Source organism: Megascapheus bottae, chromosome 6, assembly GCF_031878675.1.
Source record: "Megascapheus bottae isolate mThoBot1 chromosome 6, mThoBot2.hap1, whole genome shotgun sequence".
NCBI classification, from domain to species: Eukaryota; Metazoa; Chordata; class Mammalia; order Rodentia; family Geomyidae; genus Megascapheus; species Megascapheus bottae.
The window spans coordinates 25,083,512-25,111,400 of NC_143514.1; the positions used below are offsets into that span (position 1 = coordinate 25,083,512).

General features: G+C 38.4%; 1 protein-coding gene across 2 annotated transcripts in view; it reads left to right on the forward strand.

The window, feature by feature from the left end:
- Ddah1 (dimethylarginine dimethylaminohydrolase 1) overlaps nt 1-27,889 on the forward strand; it is a 143,472-nt gene that overhangs the window by 83,097 nt on the left and 32,486 nt on the right. For both annotated transcript variants that reach the window (XM_090334499.1, XM_090334500.1), the window contains exon 2: nt 24,214-24,313. In XM_090334499.1, the coding sequence (XP_090190625.1) occupies nt 24,214-24,313 (100 nt within the window). The remainder of the gene's footprint in view (nt 1-24,213; nt 24,314-27,889) is intronic.

Below are 27,889 nucleotides of genomic sequence, written 5' to 3' on the forward strand. Positions count from 1 at the left end.
AAATGGGTTACATGGCATGTAGTCAGTGTGGACAAGGAGTTGGCAGCCTCGTGGGATGTGCTGAGATATCAGGTGTCCTCAAGGGAATGAAGGTTCAGGTTGGCCAGGTACACTGTGGGTACACTCTGCATATCAACAGATAACAGAAGACCTCTCTCTGTCCAATATTTAATAATCACTCTGTGATCATTAAGGTTACTTTTCCAGGGGGTTCAGTTGCAAAACTTAAAAACTTAATAATCCAGCAGAAGAAAACCTTTGCTTATGTCAGAACAGCTCTTTTTGGCAGCTAAACATTCCTCTTTTGTTCTTGCTCTTGCCTGCCTATTCATGTATATTTAGAAGGAAAAGGGATCTGGGAATTGTGATACAGCTTTGCATTCTCAAGGTTTAACACTTACCCTTCTTGATGCAGAAATAGACTTTAAATGTTGTATAAAGTTGTTTTCAAAATCTGTTATCATTGTGAAAGTCTGAATCTGCTTTGCATTGTCATGAAGCATTCTAAAATTCAATATAAGGAGATCTATGCATTGCATTTGGAAATGCCTGAAAACAAAAGGCTGCTTTCAAAGATAATTTTTGAGAAAATCCAAATTAATGTGTTTAAAGAGAATGAACTTATTTTTAAATTCCTTTACAATTATTTCTTGTTTTATTTAAATATGGAATAAATGTGCTTATAGTATAATTTTGTAGATGCACGAGCAAAACAAGTACCTGTAAATATACTTAACAAGAATGTCTTGAAATTTAAAGTGACAGTACCACATGGATTTTAGGTTAACAAAGATTTTAATAATTGTGTTTTACTTATATTTCTTAGCTTTTCTGTAGTGAATGTGTTGAAGTAGGATGTATTATCTTTTTCTTCTCATGTCCAGAGAGAGTAGGTTTTAAATAGACCTTTCATGAAGTTGATATATATGTTCTTGGAGATCCAGAGAACAAGAAGCTGATATGATAGGGAATTGAGGGGGTGCATTGTGTTTAGGCAGAGCTGCACTGCCAGAATTTGTGGACAAAGTATTTCCAAGTGTTTGCATGTAGTAGAAATAGGCCATAGAGGAGAAAAGGGCTGGACTGTTGTGAGTCCAGTCTAAGATAATAACCCAGGGATACATAAAAACAATAATGGCAGCCTGTAAGGAGGAAGCCACAGATGCTTAGCTGATAACCCAAACAAAAAAAGGCTCCTGTGAACAGCTTCAAATTGTCTAGCTTCCTATATCTGGAGTCTCACTAGTATTTGAATGTTGAGAATAGTAAAAAATCTGCATTGACAAACTATACACTCTTTGCACAGATCTGTCTTGAGAATAAGTAGTGATTTACATAATTGTAGTGAGTGGATGAAATATTAGGTATGCAGGTTATGGAATTCCACAAATCTCTTAACACACATCACTCATTATCCAGCAACCATCCTTAGCTCTTTTTACACAATTCCTTTCAGTTTTTGTTAATGGGCATACTTCTTTAAATGGTATAGTCCTAAATTTTGTTGTTGTTGCTGTTGTTAATTTTTTAACTGCTAAATTCATCTACATTCTCCTTGTCCTAGGAGCTTTCTCAATTTCCTCTTGGGTATTTATAAGGGTACTCTTCAGTTCACTGCACAGTTACTAAATGTCATTAATCTCTAAAGAGGCTGTATGTTAAATTGTGCCCTGAAGACCTGAAAGAGCTAATCTACTTTTCAAAGGTCCTGAAGTATTATCCAAGAAAAACAGAAGCAACAACAAAATCTGGCCTAACTATACATGTTAGTAAGAAATATTTTGCTCATATATTTGCATAGCTTATTTACTTTTGACAGCATAAACAAAACTGTTCACTTAGGATTCATTTCAAAATCTGAAGATCAACTTATATAATATTAAATATATTATACTTAACAAACATCAGAAAACTTTATGAATTATAACCACTATTACACCAAGTGTTTCCTTTTTTGGCAGCAGATTGTATGCTTTGTTAGACTTCAAGCTTTGTACATTTTATGATAAGCACATTCTATTGTGACATAGAATGCAGCTAATCTGCAATATATCTGCTTGAGAGACAGTGAATTCTAGCCAGCACGGCCCTGGTTCAAAGAAAAAGACAATAAAAAGGGACAGTGACATTATGAGAATCTAATGTCATCACACTCAGCCTCCTAAGACGTACATCTAGATGGCATTCAGTTTATTATACATTGAGAAATCCTCAAAGATATGAAGTCCCTTCTGTGTTACATTATAGGCTCTTCCTCAAATAATGTTTTATTTTAAAATTAGTTCATCTTTAGTAATAAATTAGAAGGTGAAGTGGTGTTTTGAAGGAAAAGGAAGCTACAAAGGCAAGATGTTTATCAGATTTCTCAAAAAGCAATTTGGGAAAGGCAAAACTCAATAGCAACACAATAATTAGTTTGCCTTGGTAAAACACTGACTGGAATGTTTCTTTTAGGAAAATATTATTACACTGTTTTATTCCCGGTCGAGTTGAGGATGCCTGGTTTTGATAACAGAAAACATATTATTCACCATTTTTAACTACTGTGTTAGAACATGGACAGCTTTCAAAAACAATTTCTTGAAGCTAACTTTTTTCTTGGAATAATGATGTTTCTGGGGAGCATGTTGGGCATATTGAGTGAGTGTTCTACCACTGCTCTCCAGATCTCAGAGTTCACATCTCATAGCTCATCTTATGGTTAGAAAAAAGCCTTTACTTAAAATTCATAATCATACAAATAGTTAGGTAAATTTTTATTAACATTTAAGTAAGAAAATGGGTGAACATTTACAAAATAAATGTGAATATTTACAAAAAATCATTTGCCAGGAAACAGCTTGGAATCAGCAGCAGCTCTCAGAATTAATTACTATGCTCCCTATTAATCCTGACTGGAACCCTTTGACAGTTCTCTCTCTTGAAGGTTTTAAAAACACAGAAAAGTCCAGGATAGGAAGGAAAAAAAAATCACCAGCTTTCCAAAAATAATTAAATAAGTGACTCCAGCCTTCCAGAGACTGTCTTGCATATCATTTTCAGTCCCTGGACAATGTAGAACAGTCCAAAAAGCATTGGCATGCACCAGTCATAAAGGTTTGTTTCAACTGATGAAAAATGTAACAAATACGGTATTTTAAAAGAACAGCAAGCCAGGTACTGGTATTTCACATCTGTTATGGTACCTGCTCAGGAGGCTGAGATCTGAGGATTGTGGTTCAAAACCAGCCCAGGCAGGAAAATCCATGAGACTCCAACTTAACCTCCCCCCAAAAAGCTGAAAGTGGAAAACTATAGATCAAGTGGTAGAGCACCAGTCTTGAGCAGAAAATGGAAAATGTCCTGCCCCTGAGTTCATGCCCCAGGACTAGTGTCCATGTGTGTGTGCGCACACACACACACACACACACACACACACACATACACACTAAAACAGCCTGACTTGATTTTAGCATGGATAGCTGTTATGGAAGATGTACTAATGGTTCTCAGCCAATGTCTTTACACACCTGAGTAAGTGAATATGAATGAATGTCTTTTATGAGAATGAAGATGTGGCTCAGGTGTTGGAGTATCAGCCTGTGAATGAAAGCTTCAGGCCCTGAGTTCAGGTGCTGGTCAGGAGGTATCTTAAACAGTACAGAAAGCATTCCTTCAGTCCTATGATGCTATATGTTGGGAATATATTTTGGACTTACTGATCTAACATGTGTTTGAAAGTTGTACGTCCTGGCCAGGCACTGGTGGCTCTCTCCTGTAATCCTAGCTAATTAGGAAGCTGAGATCTAAGGATTGAGGTTCAAAGCCAGCTCGGGAATGAAGTAGCACTGTGGGTCTGGAGGTGGAGAGTTCAGAGTGTCCAGGCCCAGAGTTCAAGCCCCAAGACTGACAAAGAAAGAAAAAGAAGGAAGGAAGGAAGGAAGGAAGGAAGGAAGGAAGGAAGGAAGGAAGGAAGGAAGGAAGGAAGGAAGGAAGGAAGGACGGAAGGAAGGAAGGAAGGAAGGGGAAGGGAAGGGAAGGGAAGGGAGGGAGGGAGGAAGGAAGGGGAGGAGGGAGAAAGGAAGGAACTGAGGGAGGGAAGAAGGAAAGGGAGAAGGGAAGGAGGGAGGGAATGGGGAGGAAGAGAAGGGAAGGAGGGAGGGAATGGGGAGGAAGAGAAGGGAAGGAGGGAGGGAAGGGGGGAAGGGAAGGGAAAGTTGCACATCCTATTGCCTCACCTGCTCAACAAACGTGTCCTGTTCAAGCAATCAAAGCAATTTCAAGCAATTTCAAAATTGATGATTTCTTACAAAATTAAATTTCATGTCACTGCTATTTTTTATGACTTCTACAAAATTGGATGTAATAGGAAAATGTAAAAGCAATTGGCAAAAAGTAGCTTTTGAAGACTCCAGCTATCTCTTACCTCCAGAAAGTCCATTACAGCTCATTTATTTGTTTCCAGCTCTTTTACCTAGGTGGTATCTGTTCAGTCATAATGAATGTGTAGTAAGTAGTCCTTCCTGCCAAAGGATAACTTTTCAAACATTGCCATCAATGATCACCCTCCAACAGTGAATAATCAACGTCTCCTGGAATTGTTCATCTTAGAAAACCCCTGTTAATAGGAACAAACCCTACTACCTGCAGGGTACAGTCTACTTCTTCTATTCATATTCACTTACTCAGGTGTGTAAAGACATTGGCTGAGAACCATTAGTACATCTTCCATAGCAGCTATCCATGCTAAAATCAAGTCAGGTTGTTTTAGTTGTGTGTGTGTGTGTGTGTGTGTGTGTAGCACACACATGCACACTAGTCCTGGGGCTTGGACTCAGGGACAGGGTACAGTCTACTTCTCTCAATTTTTAGTACCTTCTCATGTAACTCACTCCCAATTTTTGTTTACAGTTCTAACTATTCTCCAGAAATTCAGACTAATGTATTCAAATCTGTCTACACCTCCATTTGAGCATCTAGGCCAAAACAGAATGCTTAAACCTTCTCTTCTTTTATTTACTGTTCCCCTTTCCTGCCTTTTGCCATATTAGAAATTAATACTTTTCTCCACCCAGTTGTCCAAGACAAATCTGTCATCCTAGTGATTTTATTTCCTTCATCAGATCTACTCTAGCAACTTCTGTCAACTCTCCCTTCAAAACACCTGCCAAGTTCAGACATTTCTATTTATAGCTACTCTTGTGCAAACTACCATCCTCTTTTTTTCCATCCTCTTTTTTTCTACCATCACCTTTCACATGGAAATTGCAACTGTTAAAGGATTTTGTTGCTATCATTTGTGTTTCTCAATGTATTTTCCACAAAGCAGATATTCAGAATTAACTTTGTATATTAAATTATGTCATACCTTTCCTTGACACTCTCCAGAGACTTTCTATAACACCTGTGTGCTGACTTACTAAGTTCAGAATGATATGACCCCTTCCAGTACCCACAACTCTACCTGATAACCTACTATACTTATTTTCTAGAACTATTATAATAAAATTAGGAGCCTTGAACAATAGAAATTTATTTTATCACAGTTCTGGAAACTAAAAGCAGAGACTAAGGTGTTAACAGGGTTGACTGCTTATTCTGTCGTTCTTCTTTACTTACAAATTGCCATGCCCCTATTCCAATCTATGTGTCTGTGTCCTTGTCTTTTCTTTTAAGAACCCTCAGTCATATTGGACTATGATCTATCCTACTGAACTCATTTTAACCTACTGACATCTTGAAGGACCCTATTCCAGAATACAGTTACCTTCTAAAGTACTAAGAATCTTTCAGATTTGTTTTATTTTAAGATATGTCAAGCTACATCCTGCTTTAAGATACTTAAATTAGCAAAGGTTTATAAAGGCAATAGGTTTGGTTCTTTTGGTTATTCTGAAAGTTTATTCCTGATCTCCCAATCTGTAATAACCAACTACTTACTAGTTTTCTATTGGAGCTCCTGAATTAAATCTGCACATCATTTACCCTTTTGTAATACATTTTCTTTCCTGTCCCTCTATTTTCCCATTACAGTGGACACAGGTTCTTTTCACTGATATCTTCTGAGGGCCTAAGATCGTATCAAATATATTGAAAACCAGTAAATTAATGTTTGTGAAATAACTAAATAAATGAATGAAACTATTGGTGAAAAGTAGTAGTTAGTGATGAGTGGGGCAAATAGGAGGATAGTCTGCTCAGTTGAAAATCTTTAGAGATAACAATATATTTACTAATCTTTGAAATGTTATACAGGCTGTCATAAACACTTTGTAACTATGCCTTGGCTAAACAGCATAGAAATTTTTGCTTGATACATGATTTTTTAGTAGCATTTCTAAAAATTATGTCTATCTTAAAAAGGTTTTCAGCTGTTTCTCAAATAAACATATACAGAATATCTGCTAAGAACCAGATCATGTATTAGAAGGATGCCCATAGGGACATGGAGCACACAGAAGGAGTAACTCAGCCAGGGCCTACCACTGGGGTGCGAGCAGAAATGTGTTGGGAGGCTCTTAGGGCAGCTTAACGCCTACAATGCATTAATTGTGTACTGAACATACAAAATATTTCCCATACTTTAAGTCTTTTGTAGGCTGCTATTTTATATTATAAATGGCAATATGAAACTTCTCTGTATTAACAGAAAATTATGGGCATTTTAAGCACTAAATTTGATGCTTATTTTGGATAGTATACATGGCCCATTTTTATGGTTCTCAACTTTCAGGAAAATTAGTTTAAAAATTTAGAAACTTGTCAGTTTCCTGGGTTTTGACATAGTAAATTTTGCAGGCCTTTTGGCAGCTGACATTTATTTTTATTTAGTATTTGGTAATAAATCAAATTTTTATTTGTCTTCTGAAGACAGAATGTACTCAATACATGTTTTGTGTCATTATCATCAACAAGGGACTGGAACAGTTGAATTAGTACATTATATGTCAAAAGCTGACAAGACCAGCAGAGCTCCTGCCTTTCTTTTCATTTAAAAAGCTAAATATTGCTTTCAGTCTTATCCCAGGAAACTATTTTGCAGTGACATCTTTATGAAAGGGTCTTTGAATGTCTGGAACTTTGTCATTGTATCTTGTCCAGATAATGAGGGGGAATCTTGTCAGCTTTGTCCAGAGTGATTTTTACTTGCTACATGCTCTTGGTCTCACTGGGTTTCCTTCTGCATTTCTTTTTTGTATGTATGTCAGTCCTAGGGCTTGAATTTAATGCCTGGGCTCTATATCTGGGTTTTTTTTTTTTTCTCAAAACTAGCTCTTAACACTTGAGCCACAGCTCCACTGTATTGTTGTTGTTTGGGTTTTTCTTTTTTTCTTTCTTTGGATGGGGAGGGTAGTTAAGTGGAGATAAGCATCTCTTGGACTTTCCTGCCCCAGCTGGCTTCAAACCACAACCTTCAAACATCCTGAGTAGCTAGGGTTACAGGTATGAGCCATTGGTGCCTAGCGCCTTCTGAATTGATGCTCCCTCCCTTTTTCCACATCACTAATCCTTCACATGTGAGCTTGGGAGACAGAGGTGAGAGTGGTGAATGCCAGCTTCTAGCTCTGATGTACAGAGTTACAACAATTCCTATAAAATTCTTACAAATGAGGAACTCTAGGGACCTGAGGTAGATAATTTCAGCAACCACTGAGGACTCAGATTCTTTTCATCTCTGTGCCCTGCGATAGCTTGGTGATTACTATGTTCTCAGGCCAGTTCCAAACACCACATCCATACAGGACAAAGGAAGATGAAGGTTTATGTTCCTTTCTATAGCTCCAGCTCTCAACAGATTTTTTCCTCACTTGCCTTATCTGGGCTACTTGGAAGACAGGATGGAACTGAGATGACTGATTTGGACTGGGAGATACCCAAAGGGATATGGAACAGTAAAACAACATATTCAGTATCAAATCACTTACCACAGTGGTTGTCACTTAAGAGTTAATAAATGTTATGTATGGTTAACGATGGAACATCAATGGTATTAAAACTGTAAAAGAGGGCCCAAGTTGTGAATAGTTAAAGGGGTAGATTCCTCAGGACTTATTAATGCAGATTCTGTGTTGAGAAAATGGAGGGAGAGATGGCAAGAGTTGTAGAACTGAGGCTCAGGTCTTTAGGGAGAACACAACATAGGGCCCTACTCAGAGAAAGAGATCAAGGCAGGTTATTTGCATAGAACTTCATGGAAAAGAACTAAAGCAATGTGCAGGCAACTTACCTGAAGTGGGACAGAGCAAAAAAGAATGACGATCTTAGGTCTCAGAGAACTAACACTAGTATGTGGCTTGTAAGAGATGCCCTTCTGAGATCAACTAAGATTGATCCTAAGAATTGAGTAGGGAATGAAGCTGAAGTTGATGAAATCTTTTAGGCTATAAGTGAATATGGGCACTTGAGCAGAAGTTAGCAATTAAGCAGACCTGACATCTACTGTCTCATTTTAATAAGGGAGGTGGTGGCGGTTATGGCTTCTCATTGTTGGCAGGTAATTAGAAATCCTAAAAAAAAACTCTGTGGTGAGCTATGCTATAAAAACAAAATGCAAGTATTTAAGTGTTTTAAGTTAGTGATCAGTTGTTGACACTTGGATACCTTGTGTTTGAGATACAGTTTTTCCTACTATAGCAAAGTCCATCTGTTTGACGCTGATGGCTCCAATCTTTCTGGAATATTTTAATTCATTTTTGGATTTGTCTCATTTTTCCTCTATCTATGTACTCAAGCTCTTGCCTTTGATTGAATTTGGTTAAACACCAGAATACTTTACTAGTGAATAACCATCTGGGGCGTTTTTTGTAAACTGTATGGGAGGAAAATACAATTACACATTCATGAATGCCAAAAATTGTTCTGAGAGTAAAACTCTTAGAAATCTAGAACAGGAAATGACCTCATTTCAAGCTCTACCCTCTCATTGTACAAATATGGGAACAAGGATGCTAAATATCCTGATGAATTTTTAGTCCTTGTCACTAGAAATAAATCAGTAAATTTAAAAATCCAGGAAATCAGTGAGGAAAAAAAAAGCAATGGATATGTAATGTAAGTCTGTGGGAAAAATTTTTAAAAAATATCATTCGTGTAAGTTATTTTTATAAAAATTCAAGATGTGTCAAACTGAAACTCTCATTCATGTTGATCATTCTGTAAATATAAGGGGTTCCAAGAAAAATAGAGGATTGGTGATCGTTATTTGACTTTTCCAATAACTTTAGAATTTTTATAATTAACTAGTTTCCATCTCTGGTTACCATTTTCCCAGTACAGTAAACCATTCACTATCAGAGACCAAGGTAAGGCTGTTTCCAAGAAAGGATCAGCCAGGAGCTTGTTTTGTTTTTAAGGATCCAGATGACCTACTAGCAGGATAAGATGACTCTTACTAATATTTTGATTTCTTAACTTAAATGTCACTTCCTCAGAGTGCTTCCTGGTTTGAATAAGGGGCCCACCTTGTTTCTCAAGCTGGTAGTGTTCCACAGACCATAGTGTCCCCTTTTTACCTTTATCATAGTTGATAACTGAGCATGACTTGTGTGAAGGTTTTATTTCTGTCACCATGAAAGTCCCATACAGTAGGAGCCAAAGCTATGTTTTGATGAAGTGCTTGGGAATTGCTTTTATTGGGCCAGTATGGTGGCACATTCAATAAGCCAGTACATGGAAGGAGGGTAAGTCCAAGGCTGCCCAGACAAAAATAAAAATGTTTCAGATCCTGTCTGGGAAAAAAAAAAAAAAGCAAAAAGAGCTTTAGCTGTGGTTCAAGTGGTAGAGTACTTCTATATGTATTAAAGTATTACCTGTATTAAAACCCCCAGGAACACCTGTGGCTCACATCTGTAATCCTAACTACTCAGTAGGCTGAGATCTGAGGATCCTGGCTTGAAGCCAGCCCAGGCAGGAAAGCTCATGAGACTCCAGTTAACCACTTCCCTTTTTAAAAAATGCAGAAAATGGAACTGAAGCTGAAGTGATACAGTGCTAGCCTTGAGCAAAAAGGAGGAGAAGGAGGAAGAGGAGGAGGAGAAGGAGGAGGAGGAGGAGGAAGGCGGAGGAGGGAGGAGGGAGGAGAAGGAGAAGAAGAAGAGGAGGAAGAGGAGGAGGAGGAGGAGGAGGAGGAAGAAATAGAAATAGAAATAATAATGCTCAGGGACAGAGCCTGAGCCCTGAGTTCAAGCCCTAGGACAAGCAAATTAAAATATATCACCAAAAAAAATTAAAATACTTACAAAGAAATTACTTTTGTTAAAAATAAAGTTTTACCTGTGTCCACAAGGTAACTAAGAGCAGGACAAAACCCTGGCATTTCTGGCTTTCATTTTATATCTCTTTCCTTTGTCTTAAAACACTGGGTCAGATTTCTACTTAATTTTTCATGTAGGGAAGGTAATCCCTCAAGGAGTGATTGTCTAAAACCTGGTGATACCTAACTTGTCCCGTAACTTTTAGAGCTTGAGGGCACAGAAATAAGAGTAAATGTGTCCTTGTACTATCGGCCTCTATGTCTTTTCCAAGCCGCCTAAAAGTCTCTAGTCATCGTTGTAAACCTGAAGTCACCTTGGCATTCAGGATATCGGAGCCTACAGTCTGATCACAGCCAAGAAGGAGCAATTATGTCATGGAACCAGATTATTCCCCCAAGAAATAAGGACTTCTCTGGGTTACCCTGCAAAAAAAAACTAAAGCTCATACCAATAATTAGAAGATACGTTGAAATGCTTTCTTTCCATCTTCCTTGCATATAATTATGTTGGTTAAAATTCTCCCCTGGATAGAGGCATGACTCGGGTGGTGGAGCACCAACTAGTGAGCAAAACTGTGTCCCAGTCTTGGACACACAAAGAAAAAAAAATAAAATTATCTCCTACCTTGTATCACTACTTCCACTGACTTTCTTTGGATGAGTAGCTCAACCTGCTATATTGGAAGCCCTCAAGTCAGTCCTCAGGCCTAGCAGTCCTGTTCCAAGACTATTATTTGGCACAATATCTAATCTCAACAAACATTCAATATATACTGAATGAGTTATGATGAGAGTGAAACTAGCGTGGCCCAAGTTACAATTTTGCTTTTATTCCTATCTGCATATATATGTTTGGCATTTTAATTTCTTTGAGCAGATCCTACTCTTATAGCTTAAACAATATTGCAACCTGCTTGCTGTATTTTTAAGTTTAACTATACATTTCAGTAAATAGGATTTAATTCAACTTTTTTTTCTTGTATTATTTTAGTTTGAAGTTTCCTAGAGTCATTTTTCTATCACTGTGTGATACATTACCTGAAGAGAAACAAAGGCATCTGCTTATTACCTTCTAGATTTGGTAGGTCAGAAGTCTGAGCAGAATATATATCTGGATTCTTTGCTCAAAGTTATACAAGATCAAGGTATCAAGCTGGGTTATGTTATCATTTGGAGCTTTGATCCTCTTCTAAGCCTATTCAGATGCTTGCAGAATTTTGTCCCTTCGGGTTGTAGGACCCACAACCTGCTTCCTTTCTCTCTCCCTTTTCCTCTCCCTCCCTGTTTTCCAGTTTTCCTCTCCACATTCCCTCTTCTGTCAGACTAAAACCCATTCAAAATAGGCTCTCCTTCAGAGGCAATTCATATCATCGCTAATTGCTCTCTTCAGAACAAAGCATAAGATCATCTCTCTACTTACCCCACCCCTAAGCTTTAAAAACCCCTTGCAAAAGATCCCCTAATTATGTCTGGACCACCCAAGACATTCTTTCTCTTGAGTAAACTGATTAGTCACCTTAAGTACATCAGCAGAATATCTACTTGCATTGTGTAAACATATCACTGAGAGAGATAATCCTATCTATAGGTACTTTCCATACTCAAATGGAAAAGGTTACACAGTAAATATATATATATATATATATATATATATATATGTCTCACAATTTCACCTACCATTCTACTCAATGTAGATTTTTGTTTGTTTGTTTGTTTTTGCCAGTCCTGGGCTTGAGTTCAGGGCACTGTCCTTGGACTTTCTCAAGGGCAGAGCTCTACCACTTGAGCCACAGCACCACTTCCCGCTTTTTTCTATGTAGGTGGTACCGAAGAATTGAGCCTGGGTTTTCGTGCATGCTAGGCAAGCACTCTATCACTAGGCCAAACTCCTGGACCCCAATGTATTTTTTTTTATTGTGATTAATAGAAGGGTTACATTATATTCACCAGATAAAAGGTGCATAACTTCACAAACATTGATACTCTTTCTCATGACATGGTCCCCATTTCCCTCCTACTCTCCCCTTGCTTATCTTGATTTCCCCCTTCCCTATCCAATTTCAAATAACCAATTAAGCACATATAAAATATATCAGATAACAAGGTGAAATATTACAACAATATGAGATAACCAAGGGATGGCAAGAGATGGGAGATAACATAGTACATTAAGGACAACAATCATTCATTGTATGGCTTTTGTTTCCTTATCCTGGAGGTCCTTACATATAGTCTCATACTATTTGGCCTAATGTCTCTAGATTTTGTTCTATTATAAATCTCTGCTAGGAGAGCCCAAGGTTTCTACTGATTATGACAAATGAGGGAGACTATTGAGCCTAAGTTCCTTTGAGTCTGGCTTACTTCACTTAATATGATTTTTTCTAAGTCTTTCCATTTTCTTACAAATGGGGTGATGTCATTCTTTCTGATTGCAGCATAGAATTCCATTGTGTATAAATACCACATCTTGTTGATCCACTCATCAACTGAGGGACATCTAGGTTGGTTCCATATCTTTGCTATGGTAAATAGTGCTGCAATGAACATCACTGTGCTAGTGGATTTAGTATGCCCTAGTTTCTGGATGATTGGGTAAATGCCAAGTAGTAGAATTGCTGGGTCATAGGGGAGCTCTATGTTTAGTCTTTTGAGGAACTGCCATACTGCTTTCCATAGTGGTTGAACGAGTTTGCACTCCAATCAACAGTGTAGTAGTGATCCCTCCTGGCCACATCTCCTCCAGCATCTGTTGTTGTTAGTTTTCTTGATCCTGCCATTCTAACTGGAGTGAGGTAGAATCTTAGGGTTGTTTTGATTTGCATTTCTTTTATGACCAGAGATGTTGAGCATTTCTTCATGTGTCTATAGGCCATTTTTATTTCTTCTTCAGAGAAGACTCTCTTTAAGTCTTTGGCCCATTTTTTAATGGGGTGGTTGATACTTTGGAGATTAGTTTTGGAGTGATTCAATTTTTTGAGCTGTTGATATATTTTAGATATGAGGCCTTTGTCTGTTGTATGGTTGGTGAAGATCTTCTCCCATTCTGTAGGCTTCCTAATTTACTAGCTATGTCCTTTGCCTTACAGAAGCTCTGCAGTTTAATGCAGTCCTACTTATCCAGCCTTTCTCTGATTTGTTGTGTTTCTTGGTCCTTATTGAGAAAGTTTCGACCTGTGGTAAGGAGGCCTTGTGTATCTCCTATTCCTTCTTGTAAAGTTTTCAGTGTGTCGGCTTTTACCTCGAAGTCTTTGATCCATTTGGAGTTTTAAAAAAAAAAAACTTTTTAGCTTAGTGGATCGATCTGGAAATATATCATCTTGGTGTGTGGAGTCTAACTGTATATGTCCATTAGCTTTTGTATCTTCACTAGTTTTACAACATAAAGAACTCCTTATAACGTGAAGATTAAAGTAGTTGCTCCCAAAATCATTATTTTTACTTTGTATATGCTTGGAAAAAGCAGAACTCTTGGACCCAGAGTTTGGCCTAGTGGTAGTTTGCTTGCCTAGAATGCACGAAGACCCAGGTTCGATTTGTCAGTACCACATACCTTGAAAAGCCAAAACTGTTGCTGTGGCTCAAATGGTAGAGTGCTAGCCGTTAGGAAAAAGCCCAAGGACAATGCTAAGGCCCTGAGTTTGAGCCCCAGGACTGGCAGAGAGTAGGGGGAGAGAGAGAGAAAGGAAAGGAAAAGAAAGGGAAGGGAAGGGAAGGGAAGGAAAGAAGAAACAAAGAAAGGAAAGAAAGAAAGAGAGCAGAACTTGGAATTTCTAGAAACCAAACTTAAAGGCTAGTGTAGAGCTAGTTGCATATCACCTGCCTAGCAAGGCCCTGAGTTCAAACACACTACTAAAAGGAAAGGAAAGAAAAGAGAAGAAGAAAGGAAGGAGAGAAGGAAAGAGGGATGGAGGGAGAGAAAAGAAAAAGAAAACAAATCCAAGTTCAGAATATCATAATTTATAACCTTTGGCCCCTTCATTCCTGCAGAAAGACAGTCTTTACCTTTTGAATGAAAAATAACAAGCCATCACACAATACAACACAATCAGTTTCTGAGAGTATTCTCACTTCTCATCATCATTATAACATTTTCATTTGGCTACATAGTAGTAGATGACTAAATTATCTTCTTTGTTAGTGGTAATATGAAAAATCGTGGCACAGTTTCACCATGATTACTTAATTATTCATAGTTTTCACCATGTGCTTCAATTTCTACTCCATTTAAACATAAAGCTCATGCTACTACTCTAAAGGTGGTCTGAGATACTTAACTTCTGTCTTCCCAGTGTAGCTATGTTTGTTTTTTTTCCTACCTTTCCATGATTGCTTCCATTTGCTTATGTGGGTGAGTAGCTAGACCTGACATGCTTGAACTCCAAAGTCATTTGTATGGGAAGGGATAACAACACAAGCTTCAAAGACAGTTGTTGATGTGTTGGTCGATTGGTTGGTTTGGTTTGATTTGGCTTGATTTGGTTGTTGTTGCTGTTTGTTTTTTGTTTTTGTCAGTCTTAGGACTTGAATTCAGTGTCTGGGCACTGTCTCAGCTCTTTTGCTCTAGGCTAGCACTCTAGCCACAGCTCCACTTCCAGTTTTTGAGTAGTTAATTGGAAATAAGAGTCTCACTTCAACTTTTCTGGCAGACCTGGCTTCAAACATTAATCCTCAGATCTCAGCCTCCTGCGCAGCTAGAATTAGCAGTTTGAGTCACTGGCATCTGGCTCATTTGCTTTATTTTTTTGACTCAGAATTTCACTGCATATCCCACACTACTCTGAAACTCACTCTGGCTGACTTTGAACTCATAATCTTCTTTCTTCAGCCTTGTAAATGTTACGATTATAAACATATGCCACCACTTTAATCTCAAATCTAATGTTTACTTGCTGTGGAATTGAGTTACTTACCTTGCCTGTTTCCTCACTAGAAGACTACTGCTTATATTTTTTTCTAATCTAATTTTTAAGGTTATATACATTGTATATGAGTTTTTAGTAGGGTGCTTGGCATGTAGGAAAACTATATAAATGTTTGCTATTATCATTCCTAAGAACATTGTCTTGAACTTAGAATATAGAAGAGTGTTCTCATATGTTTTTATTTAAGAATTAAGATTGAATTTTTAGTATATTAAATTTTTCTTTGATCCTTCTTTTATTGGTAATTTTGGTTAGTTTTAGTAATTTAATCAGCACATGTGGAAAAGCTAAGAAATAAACCATTGAACAAATTAAGGCATCCCAAAATTGAAGGGCGGTAGTTAATATGCCGTCTTTCCTTGGTAAACATTCCTGGTGTGGTTTGTACATTCTATTCGTATTACTTAGTGTTCTTAATCACTGTGTAACTTAACATCCAAAGGCCCTAATATACAGACATTCTCTTCCCCCTCCCCCTCTCTCTCCTGGAGGTTGAATTCAGGGATTTGAACTTTCTAGAGAGACATCTGCCACTTGAGCCATGCCCCCATTTTTACTCTTTTTTTTTTTTAATCATTTTTCAGATAGGATCTCACATGCTAGCCCCAGATCTGGCCTCAGTCCTCCCTATTACAGCCTCTTGCATAAGGAATCCCATTCAACACCACTCTCAGTTTGTTGGTTGGGAAAGGAGGTCTCCCCAACTTTCTTCCTTGACTGACCTTGAACCACAAGCCTCCCGTCTCTGTCTCTTGAATAGCTGAGATCACAAGCATAAGCCACTACAGTGGCTGGAAATTTTATTTATCTCTTATATGAAAAGAATAGAAAATCCCAATCAGTCTTAGTAGAGGACCTTATGATATTTACTAGATTGAAATGTTCAGAACTGAAAAGTGGAAGGCATGAGCTCTAGTTCTGATATGAAATACACTGGATGATTAGACCTCAGCAGAATCACAGTCCTACAAGGACCGGGAGGATGAGCTCTGGAAATTTAACTCAGAAATCTAGTCAGTCATCCTTAGCCTCATGTGTAGATGACATATCTTAATGCCTACCCATCTTTTGGAGTTACTGTATTCCAATAAATATTCTGTGTTACTGTTACAAATTGTATCTCCCCCAGTAAACTATTCATGTCCCAAGACAAAGTCTATGGATTTTAATTTCTTCTTAATCTCTAATAAGTGGCCATTCACTATTTGTGAAGCTGCCTTGTTGGTGACATAGAAAATCTACAGAAAAGCATGATATTATCCATGAGCACTGATACAGAAGTTACCCAATGTGCTAGTCCAAGTGGCCACAGATGTGCTGATGATCAAAGATTAAAGTGGGATAAAGGAATGACATGTGACATTTTGAATGTGACCAGGAATGACATAGTGTGGCTTTGATGCATCAGCAAGTTCCAAGCCATCTGTGCCTTGACGTGCTATCGACATTACATCAGCCTCTCATCATTCCTTAGCACAGCCCTGCTGACACACTTCACAGTGAAAGGCACAGCAAAATCAGCAACAAGTGGGGAAAAGAAACCAGTCAGCTGCCAACCGAGCCATATTGCTTCTGTTTAACTGGATAGGATGACTTTATAGTTTTAAAGCTCATAATGTGAGGGTTCATAAAAGGCACTTGGAAATGTGGGCTGTGAAAATCCTGGTACATTAGTCAGCTCTCTATCACTGTAACAAATACCTAAGATAACCAACTTACAAAGAGGAAAAGATTACTTTGGCTCGCAGTTTTCATTGTACGTCATAGTGCAAGTATGTGACAGAGTAAAATTTCTGACTCCACGTCTGGGTAGGACAAAAAGTGGTAGGTCCCCACATTATCTTCAAGGACACACCCTCTGTGATCAGAAAACCTCCCACTCAGGCCCCACCTCCTAAAGGGTTTCGCCACCTCCCAATAGCCACCACAAGCTGGGGACTGGACTTTTAACACATGGGTCTTCGGGGAGCATTCTAAATCCAAACTGTGGCAAGATATGACAAGGTGACTGTATAGCATCCACTGCGTGGAAGGACTATGGGTGATTGTAACAGGCCAGGCAAAGATGGGCCACCTCAGAGGGCCTTATCTGAAGTCATGACACATAAGAGCCCATCTAGCAAAAGAAGCTCAGGAAAGTGGCTCAGTGGGTAGAGGTTAAAGCCCATTCCTTTGGAACTTCAACATAGAACTGTCCTTCAGCCTCAGGGTCAAGACTGGAGACATTTTACATGGGCATCATTGAAAGTACACAGCAAAAATTAACTTTGGACAGGGCCAGCTGGCAAGTATTGCCTCAAAAGACCATTAAATTAATTACTGTACTATTACAAAGTATTATGAACATAGCTTCCTGGGAAAACTGTGTAGAGTTTTATATTTGATTTCTTTTGTCTCATATTATAGAAAGTTTGGGGAAGGGGCTTCTTTTGTATTTAGACTTAAAGGAGATTTTTCAAGAAGAAAAGGAAAATTGCGTTTTGAAGATGTGTTATTTAGTGTTAAAAGAATGTTTTTATCTTTTGTTTTTTTTTTCTTTTTGAAATGTAACAGAATTCCAACCAAAACCAAGTTAGTTTAGGACAGAATAATAGCACCATCAACTATAGATTTTGAACACAATGTGCCATTAAGTAGAGCTAGAGGCTTTCCATGTACTATCTTTTTATTCACTCAATAACTGTTATAGAGATAGCTTTTTAACCACATTAACAGGTCAGGAAACACATTCAAAGAGGTAGATCCACTGAGATCTGAGGACCGTGGTTCAAAGCCAGCCCAGGCACTAAAGACCATGAGACTCCTATCTCCAATTAGCCACTAGAAAACCAGAACTGGCACTGTTTTGAGATCTACGAGACCTCCTATCAGACAGGTCCACTGACTACTTGGTACTGTTCAAAACAGAGATTACACAAGAAATGCACCTCATGTTGATAGTTCCCCGGAGCCAGAAGGAAATAAAATCCAAACAATTCACATCTGAATCTGCCCACCATGAAGTGCTCTAACTCTTCACTGGGTATGCAGAAAAGGTGGCACTTCAGTTTGCTAGAAAACAGATAGGATCTGTCAAAGGTAAAACACTAGAAACTTGTTCATGTGAACGATAAAGCAACACTTTCATAGTAAAAGCATCAGTTGCTATGCACATATAAGCTGCTATTTCATCAAAATAACATAAGTAGTATTTAATTATTAAATTATTATGCAATTACAGTTCATTACATGTGTTTAATGATGTTGGTACTACTATGATGACCAAACAATGTTTTTGAGATATCATTTCCCTAACTTACCCTCTATCCTCTGCCTCTTCAGTAGCTGGGATTATAAGAATATTATACTACACCAGGTTAAACGCATACTTTGAAGATGAGCAGACTGAGACTCAAAAAGTTAACCCAAGGCCTTTTCACAGGCTTTCCTAATATAGTTAATGATAAATGTGCAACTCTAATAACTTTTTTATCATTAGAACTCAAAGAAAAGAAAAAGGACAGAAGGAACAAAAGGGGAATGGAAAGAAAGCCAGGAAAGGCAGGAAGCAGGGAGAGGAGGACAGAGGCAGAAAACAGACAATTACCTCAAGACTATACCAAGTCTTGAAGAGAAAGAAAATTGCATTGGATAAGTGAAAGGATCAGTGGCCTGAAGCCCCTAGAACCAGGAAATAAATTTGTGACAAAGAAGGGGGGAAATGAAACTAAACTAATAGGAATATCAAATTTTAAAAACTGAGGTCAAATTGGATGTTGTGTGAAAAAGGAAGAAAGGTCTGGTGGTGGTGGCTCATACCTGTAATCCTAGCTACTAAGGAGGCTGAGACCTGATGTTTCTTATTCAAGGCCAACTCTGGCAGGAAAGTCTGTGATACTCTTCATCTTCAGTTAACCATTAAAAAACTGAAAGTGGAGATATAGCTGAAGTGGGAGAGCACCAGGCCTGAGTGAAAAAAAACAAATAAGAGTTTGAGGTCATGAGTACAAGCTCCAATAACAGCCAAAAGAAAGAGGGGAGGGGAAGGGAAGGAAGGAGGGAGGGAGGGAGGGACAAAAGAAAGTAGGATAAATCATACTCACATACTCTAGGGTTGTTTCTCTTATCTGTCCATTCTAGTTTTATAGGCTAGTGACCCATTCAACTTAGCCTTTGGAACTAATACTGTTTGTTCTAACTGTTCCTCCTAGTAATAAAAAGTTCCCTTCTGTAGGGTTGGTGTCTCTCTGAAAGGCTGGAGTGCTGTTTGGTCATTTTTTTCTTCTTAAAAGTTAATTAAGTCAACATAGCTGTGTCTGTGTAACCACAGAGTGAACAGTTTCTTGAAGGCTCATGGTTTGGATCTTTTCCTGCAAAAGTTCCCACTTCTACAGTTATATTTCATGTTCTAACAGCCTGAATATTCAGCTGGCTGGCTTGGGACCTGGATGTCAGAATGATGCTGGGCCTGTCTGCAGCTGAATTCAGTGCCTCTCTGGAACTTTGGGGCCAACAGCATGTGGTTCTCAATGGATAGCCTGGGGTCCCGCCTCTCGTCTGTTTTCCAGAAATCTCCCTGCCTTGCCAACTTGATGCCAAATGGTCTGGGCTCCTCGAAATTGTTCACTTGACATTTAATTTTTTTTAAGTCTTGTCAATATACTTAACACTGAAAGTAATACAATATGGTGCACATTTGTGGTGTGAACCTATCCTGATGACTTGTTTATATAGATCTGGTGGAATATGGAAGAAAAAAAGAACTACCTTTGCACAAAAGCCAGTGTTTTCATGTCAGTGCAGCTGTTTTAACTTTTAAGAAGCCACAAACATTTTACCCACTAAAACTTTAATTTTGAAAGACACAGGACTTTACAAAAAATAGTGTTTTTGAAACTGGCATATAGCAGCCTTCCTCTTTCTATTCTTTAATTCAAGGGTTGAATAAAGTTCAGAGTTGAGATGTTCCATAGTTACAGATGAAGTTTTCAGACCAAAATGGATGTTGCTGCTGAATCCCTCATAGTCTGTGCAATGTTTCTTTGTAACAGAAACAGCAGTATTAGCAATGGAAGCAAAAGGTGACTGTTGTCATGGTTTGCTCTAAGTTCTGAATTTTCCATGGGCACCGAAGCAGAGCTCCTCAGATCAATCACTTGTGTATTTTCCTGGGTTCACAGGAATACATGAGTCGTGTTAAATGTTGTTTTGCCCCTTTGCTATGCTATAACAATGATTCCACTTCCTATGACATAGAAAAATTTATTCTGCTATTAAAGAAATCAGTGGATGTATTTAGTACAACATCAAGACCATTTTGTCCATGGAAATAATTTTTATTGTTCTGAGTCATTCTGGTTTGTGGAATTTTAGCATGAGTTCCAGGACAAGGATGAGAGGATATATTTACTTTATTTTGTATCCTCTTTAATGGCTTTGAGTTCATGAATGTCAGCCTTGTTGTCAAGGCACTTCCATATTTTTATTACTTTAGCAGTGATTTTGCTATATTGCTGTCTCTCCCAAGACAGTTTGCCCAGTGTACTTGGTCTGCTGTTACTTGGCTGGAATACCCACTTTGCCCTTTGCTATGTGATCTCTTGTTTTTCTCTTAGCCCTCTTCATGGGTTCTCAAACATAGGTCTTTACCATGTGAAGTTTCACAAATATTTAAATTGCTTCAGGACATGAATTAAATTGTAAAACCTAAACTGGGTGCTGATAGCTCATAATCCTAGCTATTCAGGGGGCTGATATCTGAGGGCCATGGCTCAGAAGCCAGCCTGGAAGGAAAGTCCACAAGACATTTGTCTCCAGTTACCCCCCCACACACATACATACACACACACACACACACACACACACACACACAAAGCTGAAAGTGAAACCGTTGCTCAAGTGGTAGAACATTAGCCTTGAGCAAAAACACTCACATAGGGCTGGGATGTAGTTCAGTGGCAAAGCACTTAACTAGCAAGTGCAACATCCTAAGTTTGATCCCCAGTACCAAAAAAGAAAAGACCAAAGCAATTCAAAAAAATGTATGTTTGTAAAGAAAACTTTACAAGAAGGAATAGGAGATACACTAGGCCTCCTTGGCGCAGGTCGAAACTTTCTTAATAAGGACCAAGAATCACAACAAATCAGAGAAAGGCTGGATAAGTGGGACTGCATTAAATTGCAGAGCTTTTGTATGGCAAAGGACATAGCTAGTAAATTAATTAGGAAGCCTACAGAGTGGGAGAAGATCTTCACCAACCATACAACAGACAAAGGCCTCATATCTAAAATATATCAACAGCTCAAAAAATTGAATCACTCCAAAACTAATCTCCAAAGTATCAACCATCCCATTAAAAAATGGGCCAAAGACTTAAAGAGAGTCTTCTCTGAAGAAGAAACAAAAATGGCCTATAGACACATGAAGAAATGTTCAACATCTCTGGTCATATAAGAAATGCCAATCAAAACAACTCTTAAGATTCCACCTCACTCCAGTTAGAATGGCCAGGATCAGGAAAACTAATAACAACAGATGCTGGAGGAGATGTGGCCAGGAGGGATCACTACTACACTGTTGGTCGGAGTGCAAACTCGTTCAACCTCTGTGGAAAGCAGTATGGCAGTTCATCAAAAGGCTAAACATAGAGCTCCCCTATGACCCAGCAATTCCACTACTTGGCATTTACCCAATCATCCAGAAACTAGGGCATACTAAATCCACTAGCACAACAATGTTCATTGCAGCATTATTCACCATAGCAAAGATATGGAACCAACCTAGATGTCCCTCAGTTGATAAGTGGATCAGCAAGATGTGGTATTTGTACACAATGGAATTCTATGCTGCTGTCAGAAAAAACGACATCGACCCATTTGTTAGGAAATGGAAAGACTTAGAAAAAATCATATTAAGTGAAGTAAGCCAGACTCAAAGGAACTTAGGCTCAATGGTTTCCCTCATTTGTCATAATCAGTAGAAACCTTGGACTCTACTAGCAGAGATTTGCAATAGAGCAAAACCTTGATACATAAGGCCATATAGTATGAAGCTAATTGAAAGGACCTCCAGGATATTGAAACAAAAGCCATATAATGAATGATTGTTGTCCTTAATGTACTATGTTATCTCTCATCTCTTTTGCTGTCCCTTGGTTATATCATATTGTTACAGTATCTCACTTTGTTATCTGATATATTGGATATATTTGTATTTGGTTATTTGAAATTGGATAGGGAAGGGGGGAAAACCAACATGGGGGGTGGGGGGGGAGAGTAATGGGGACCAAGACATGTGAAAGGGTATCAATGTATGTGAATTAATGCACCTTCTATCTGGCAAATATCATGTAACCCTTTTATTACAATAAAAATATTTTTTAAAAAAATGTATGTTTGTGTATATGGATACATATATTGGATTTGGGAGAAAAAACACTCAGATATAGTACACAGGCTGTGAGTTCAAGTCCCAGGACCAACACACACACACACACACACACACACACACACACACACAATTAAGCTCTAAAGAGAATTTTTTATGTCTTACATTTTTCAATTCTTATGTTCTAATAAGCTTTCCCAGGCATGATGGCACATGGCTGTCATCTTAGCACTTAGGACATTGAATCAAGAGGCTCACAAGTCTGAGCTACATAACAAGACTCTTTGTCATAAATAATTTTTTTAGTTAAGTCAAATGGAAGTAGTCCTCACTTGAAATGTTCCCTAATTTAGCTCATAATATCTTCATACTTTATGCACATCTAGAATCCTAAAACCCCTGGACTTCCCTTTCCAGTATTTTTATTTCATTGCTATTTCTGAATTTGTTAATTACCCCTTCAAAACTCAGCTGTAAATGACAGGAAATCATGTTATTTGAGGACCAATTTCAGTAGATGTACAGATAAGTCTTAGATGTTTTGGCATTTTAGGAAATATTTGAATACAAAGTGTCAACTGTCATATAAGTTAACATTTCAAGTAACTAGTTATTAATATTCTTACCACTTTTACTTTCTCTGCATGTCATTCTGGCTGGTATAAAAGCAAATCTTGTACTTCCTGGCAAGGACAGGAAGACTTGGTGATAGGCTTTCCATTTTCCTCTACTAACCTGCCTCCAACACTGTCCTAACTGGTCAGTCTCCAACCATTTCCTAGGTGGTCAGTCTCCAGCCTTATCCTCATTAGTTGGCAAGAAATAAGCAACCACAACAAAAATGTACTATTAACTCAAGCTTAGACTAGAAGATAACATAGGCAATTCCTATCAGAAAATTTCCCTTCTTGAAAATAATCATGTGTGGGACGCAATGGCTCATGCCTGTAATCCTAGCTACTCAGGAGGCTGAGATCTGAGGATCAAGGTTCAAAGCCAGCCTGGGCACAAAAGGACCTGAGACTCTTATCTCCAATTAACCTCTAGAAAACGGGAAGTGGGGCTTGACTCAAGGGTAGGGCAGTAGCCTTGAGCTGAAGAGCTCAGGGACAACTCTGGGGTCCAGGGGTAGAGCGGTAGCCTTGAGCTGAAAAGTTCAAAGGACAGCGCCCAGGCCGAATTCAAGCCCCACAACCCACAGAGAGAGAGGGCGGGGCGAGGGGGGCGGAGGGAAGGAGGGAAATAATCATGACCAAACCAGAGGCTGGGTGCCTCGTACCTGCAATCCCAACTACTCAGGAAGCTGGGATTGAAACTTCCATGGTTTGAGGCCAGCCAGGACAGAAAGTCTACTAGATTACATCCCCAAAATAACTAACAAAAAAAAAGCCAGATTGGAAGCATGGAACAAATGGTAAATGCCAGGATAGCAAGGCAACTGAGCAGGAGAAGATCATGAGTTCAAAACAGTGTCACACACTAAAAAAAAAAATGAATGGTACTGTATAAGACATGCATCCCAGTATTTATAAGAATGAGTGTGTTGTGTGTATGAATGTTAATCCCTGTATATGTGTGTATGAGTATATGAGTGCACATGGGACTGAGATGTAATGATAAAAGTTGTAGAAAATTGATTTTCTAACTAAGAGATGATAGCTTGCTAATCAGAATCATTTTGTTTTCAACAGGTAGACATGATGAAAGAAGCATTAGAAAAGCTTCAGCTCAATATAGTGGAGATGAAAGATGAAAATGCAACTTTAGATGGTGGAGATGTCTTATTCACAGGTAGAGTTGCCCTTTATTCTATCCCAAATATTTCTAATATCTGACTCACAGTCCAACAATTTGTTAGTCTTTTTTTTTGTCAATTGCCAAAGTAATATATGTTAAATGAAGGGAATTCAAAAAGTACAGAATTTCACAATAAGAAAAGAAAAAAGAAAAAAATTTCCATTCAGAGATGGGTACATTTAGTTTTAGTATTTTGTATGCATAATTTACAAGAATATTATCCATCTGTACTATGCTCTTTTATAATTGAGTTTATAAGTTACATTGTTTTCCACTGTGTGACTATCTCTGGTTGTAGTTAAAGGATTCTTAATTCAAGATTAGCATCATTTACGAATACTTTTCCTTCCAGATGGCAAGATGAATTCAAATAAATTTCTATGCAAATTGACTTGGCTTAATGCCAGATATACAATAGCAGAACTCAACAAAATACAAATGTGTATATTATTATTGATCTTAGCAGAATCTGTTTTACAATCGGCATAAGACAGCTACTAAAAAAAACAATAATTTTGTCATTTAATCTTTCTATGATCAGATGATTATTATGTAAAATCTGATTCCCAAGATTCATTTTGATTAAAATGAAGAGCAAGATAATCAATAGTAATTTTTTATAGTGAGCTTTTGTTTCCCTAAATGGAAGAGAATAAATACTCGTTTCATGATTGTACTACAAACAAAAGAGGATTTAGGAAAGTAGCCCCACATAGCCTACTGAAACCATAAAGCTTTTTGGACACTTATTAATTAGCTGATATAAATTCCTAGAGTCCCATATATATATATGTATATATATATACATATATATACATATATATACATATATATACATATATATATATACTCAAAGCATAACCAACTTTTGTTCTGATGTTAAAAAAACAGTTTGTATTACTTATATTTGAATGTAATTATTGTTCCCAGAGGAGGAAAAAGAGAAGCATTTATCATGTGAGAGTTTAGTGCCTGTTGGTTCAGTCTAACTGCCTGTTGGTGAGGTCATTGTGTTACCCACCCCATGCGTGTCATTCTAAGCATGGTTTGTGGGAATTGTACAGGGTAGAGTTGTGGTCTCTGGGTTGGTCTGCATATGCACTGAGCACTCAGTGTCAAGGAAGCCTACACTGCATTCTTCACTCTGGTTGTGCCCAAGCACACTCAGGCATTCTTTAAATCTGCCTAGTAAGTTCTCCTGAGAATATTCTTTGTGTTTTCCATTGATGGCACTTCTATTCTTTTTGACAGCCTAGAACAACAGCCTGTTTCTCTTAAAAAATAGGCTTTTGTGGAAAGCTAGATGTGTAAATCACACTTCCGTACAACATAGCACTTTTCTACCAGAACACAGGGATATAGTTAAAGAAGGAAAACCTTATTGCAAGTACAGATATGGCTTACACAAGCTATATTTGTAGCCATGTAGTTATTTTAATAGCTTTGCTGCACAGATGCTCTAAAATCCTCTGAGTGTGAGGACATACTCACACCATGAGTCTCTTCCTTTGGCCAAAGGCCTTTCTTTCCACAATATTTCAACCCTGATGTTTTCGCCCTGTCTTATAATTGAACATTGAAGCTTGCCTTTGATACTCACTGTAGACTTGTTTACTTGTTCCATACAGTATTGTTCTATACAGTATGGGAGTTTATATTTTCATAGTGATTGTTTTTCAAAACTTGCATGACACAGAAATGAGAGACAAAGGGTGAATAAATGCAACAGTGCTACTCACTAGTAGTGTGTAGAAAATGAACTATACAACTTGTGAATTGGGATGAGAGGGGAAAACTAGGAGAGAATGAGGGAAGGAGTAACATTATCCAAAAAGAAATGCAGTCATAGGGCTGGGAGTTTGGCCTAGTGGTAAAGGTTCGATTCCTTGGTACCACATATATAGAAAAAGCTGGAAGTGGTGCTGTGGTTCAAATGGTAGAACTCTGGCCTTGAGAAAACTCAAGGACAGTGCTCAGGCCCTGAGTTCAAGCCCCAGGACTGGCAAAAAAAAGAAGAAATGCACTTATTACCTGATTCATGTAACTATAATCCATCTGTACATCACCTTTATAATAACAGTAAAAGAAACAAAATTTTTTTAAAAAAACAAGGTGTTATTGGGACATATCTGCTTTGTTCATCATTCCTATCAAATATCTTCTTCTGCCAATCCCTATTTCTAAAATTTCTTTCCTTCCTTCCTCTTTACTTTTTTGATTCTGGTAAAACATAAATTTGTTGTAAAATTTGTTCTTTGAGCCATTGTTTTATGCACAATAAATAGGGCATTAGTCACATTCACAATGTACATGACTATTACCACTCAGCCTTTGGATTCAAAAGAGTTAGGTAAGAAAACCTGCAGCACTGACTCTGTGCTCTCTGCCCTCTTCCTTCTGTAATGCAAAGCTTCCATTAATAATGTATCAGGAAATGAACAGAAGGAAGCTGCTTTCCAATTCCAGCTCTGGCTGGGAAAGTTGTCAGTTAGGCAAACAGCTACTGGCAAAATATGTCTCCAAAAATAAATGTCTTCAGCCCATTTCTCTGGAAAAGACACAATTTATGTCCACTTTTATTTATTTTTGTAAAGTATAAAGTACATAGAACTGAGTTATAAAATATGTATGTACTATTTAAAGACTAATAATAATACAGAGTTGTATACCCATTCCTGGGTTATGAAATAGAACATTTCTACTGAGCTAAATTCCTAGCCCTTAGATTTTTATTTTTATATGGTGTGGGTTTTTTGGGTTTTTTTGCCAGTCCTGGGCTTGGGCTCAGGGCCTGAGCACTGTCCTTGGACTTTCTCAAGGCTAGCATTCTACCATTTGAGCCTCAGCACCACTTCCTGCTTTTTTCTCGCCTGCAAGGATCCGACACACGATACAGGTTGCAAGAAGCTTCTTTATTCTCCTGGTTCTCCTTCTCTCCTTCCAGACCAAATATTGCCCCCTGGACAAGGTGGAGCGGGCCAGGTTTTCCCAACCCCGGGGTATTAAGTTGAGCTGCGCCATCATCTCAACCACCGTGAGGGTATAAGCAGAGCTAGGGCCATACGTCATCACAGCTTCTTTAAGCATTTTGACTTGTTTAAACTCCAGCTGTTGGTGATATCTGTGATTTTGTTGATCCTCCACTACGGGAAAGAAATGCCCTGTCCTGGGGGATTCATTCCAGTCTATAGGATGCCGCCTCACTTCCGGCCTCGGCGCCTCGTAGGGCGGGGCCGTGGGACAAGGAGGAAGTGGCAGTGGGGGCCCCAAGGACAACTCCGCCATTTTGCCAGCCACTTCCTCTTCTTCCCCGGACTCCTCCGAGGAAGACGCCTCGCCGCCATTACTGGTACGGGAGCAGCGCTCTTGTTCCTCCTTCAATATTTCATTACCCAAGGCTGTTGACTGTTTAAAAGTATCCCGTGGGGAACTCAAGCAGGAATTAATCAGCCCCCACACAGCCAAGCAGCCCGGAGGCAGTGGCGAAACCTCATGTGTCCTTCTTAATGCCTTCCCTAATCTCCCCCAGGATTCCTCATCTATAATATCTACCTCTAAAAACCATGGGGC